Below are 2,033 nucleotides of genomic sequence, written 5' to 3' on the forward strand. Positions count from 1 at the left end.
AATGTATAATCAAAACCAATTTAAGTGCCAAAACTTTAAACCAGAATTCAAACTCTTAGTCTATACCAAATTTTTAATATCCCTCTCCTGGGGAAAATGTGGGCAAAGATGAACACCTAATTAATTATGCATTCATTTCTGAAGTATAAAAAGCTGAAATTTCTTAAAATACACAAAGACAAACTGAAAACACTAAAACCCTAAAAACAGTTACAGAGATGGCCTATGAACTAGAACTATCCTAAACCCAACAAGTTCCCTCTCTATCAAGTCCAATCCCCAATTCATTGAATAAATTTTCCCCATATTTTTTTTTTTCAAGAATATATGAAGAATCTACTTCTATCCCTACCAGTTCAGAAGTCAGATATTCATTCCTTACCAACTAGTCGACTTTGCTCAGACCCTCTTTGCCATCAAAACCAGAAAAAAAATTAAAGCCCTCCACCAGTGCTGTCACACTGCCACTCTGAACTCAAGTGATGAAGCTCCCCAGAATATGCCTACCTGCACGCGCCTCAAATTCTGACAGTTTCCCTTCTCTGATCAGCACGAGTTCCATGTTCTTACGCATGACCATGGTAACCTGTTTGTCCATGGGAGAGAGCGACCAAACCCGTGGATTAAGTTTGACCACAGAACCACTTACTCTGTAGTTTATGAGGATACAAGTATCTACAGCAGTATTGTGGTTGGGTCTGCCTACCACATAAATTATAGAGAAAGTAACAACCAACTGAAGTCACAAAGTTTATTAGCAATTATGTTATCTGGGACAAAATATGTATGCCTATGCACATTCACACATACATAGTGAACAACAGGGATTATAAGATCAGCCATATTGAAATCATCATAAAATTTCATAACAAATTTAAGTCATAGTAAAGAGGAAACAATTCACTCATGACAATTGATCTTATCATCACTGCCAATTTCTAAGATTAGCTAACAGGACATGTACATAACTCAAGACACACACAAAGGGGACAAGCCCTCTGAACTCAGCCTGGCCTGCCTAGCTAAGCCATCTCAAATTCTGTTCGTGATATATTAACCACTGGGTACAGGTCTTAACAGAACAATGCTGGCAGCAACACCAGCACCAGACTCATTAATGTGTAGGTTATAGTGAGACAAAAGCATTTCCTTCCCCTACACTTCAGAGACACTTATACTCCTAGTCTTTGCTACATGAAGACAAATTTATAAGCTATTATATGAAGATCCTGCTGTCTCCCCATGTCACCTGCATTCATAAAATTGTTGCTACTAAGCATTACAGATTTGATTTTGCATCCTGAAAAATAGAAGATTAACTAAGAAGGCTGCCATACTCCAAATATCTGAAAATATTTTACAAACTCAAATAACCTAGCAAAAGTAACATCCTGTAAATACAAGAATTAATAAAAACCTATTTTCTCTACACAGAACTAGCTGACTAAACCCTAATCATTCTTCTCTCTTGTAAAAGTTCTAAATGTTACACTCTTCTAAATCTATATCTTTTAGTAAGTGAAAATTCAGTCCCCTTTTATCTATATACTGGCAAATGGAAAACTCCCATAATTGTGTTAGACATATTCCTCTATCATCTAGGAAGTCAATACTAAAATTACTCCCCTAACATTCAACATCACCCCACTGACAGTCCAACACAGGGGCTTACCTTACTCTACACCAGCTTTTATTTTTATTTTCTAAATCTTTCCAACCATACTGATTTCCACCATACCTCATCGACTTGCGCCTGAGTCTGTTGAAGTCGTTTCTGTGCTGCCACCTGCTGGGGTCCTCGGGGTCCTCCCACGATCTCGCCATTCTCCCCCGTAGGAGGGGCCCCCTCTGGAGCAGCCCCCCCCGCTGCTGCTGCACCTCCTTCAGCAGACCTGCAACCAACCCAGTTTAATTAGTAACAGTGATATGTCACATCTCTTAACAATCAGTTATACTTAACAGAAAATTTCCCCTAGGAAATTATGCCATCATTATCACTAAGTATTACATAACCATTCTGAGAACAATAACCA

At 38.5% G+C, this 2,033-nt stretch overlaps 1 protein-coding gene across 1 annotated transcript in view; it reads right to left on the bottom strand.

Annotated features, from left to right (window-relative positions):
- Nucleotides 1-2,033, bottom strand: part of LOC119581941 (synaptobrevin-like) — a 23,470-nt gene that overhangs the window by 9,566 nt on the left and 11,871 nt on the right. The window contains 1 exon segment of the mRNA XM_037930112.1: nt 1,739-1,892. Within this exon segment, the coding sequence (XP_037786040.1) occupies nt 1,739-1,892 (154 nt within the window).

This window comes from Penaeus monodon, chromosome 15, assembly GCF_015228065.2.
Source record: "Penaeus monodon isolate SGIC_2016 chromosome 15, NSTDA_Pmon_1, whole genome shotgun sequence".
In the NCBI taxonomy this organism is placed as follows: domain Eukaryota; kingdom Metazoa; phylum Arthropoda; class Malacostraca; order Decapoda; family Penaeidae; genus Penaeus; species Penaeus monodon.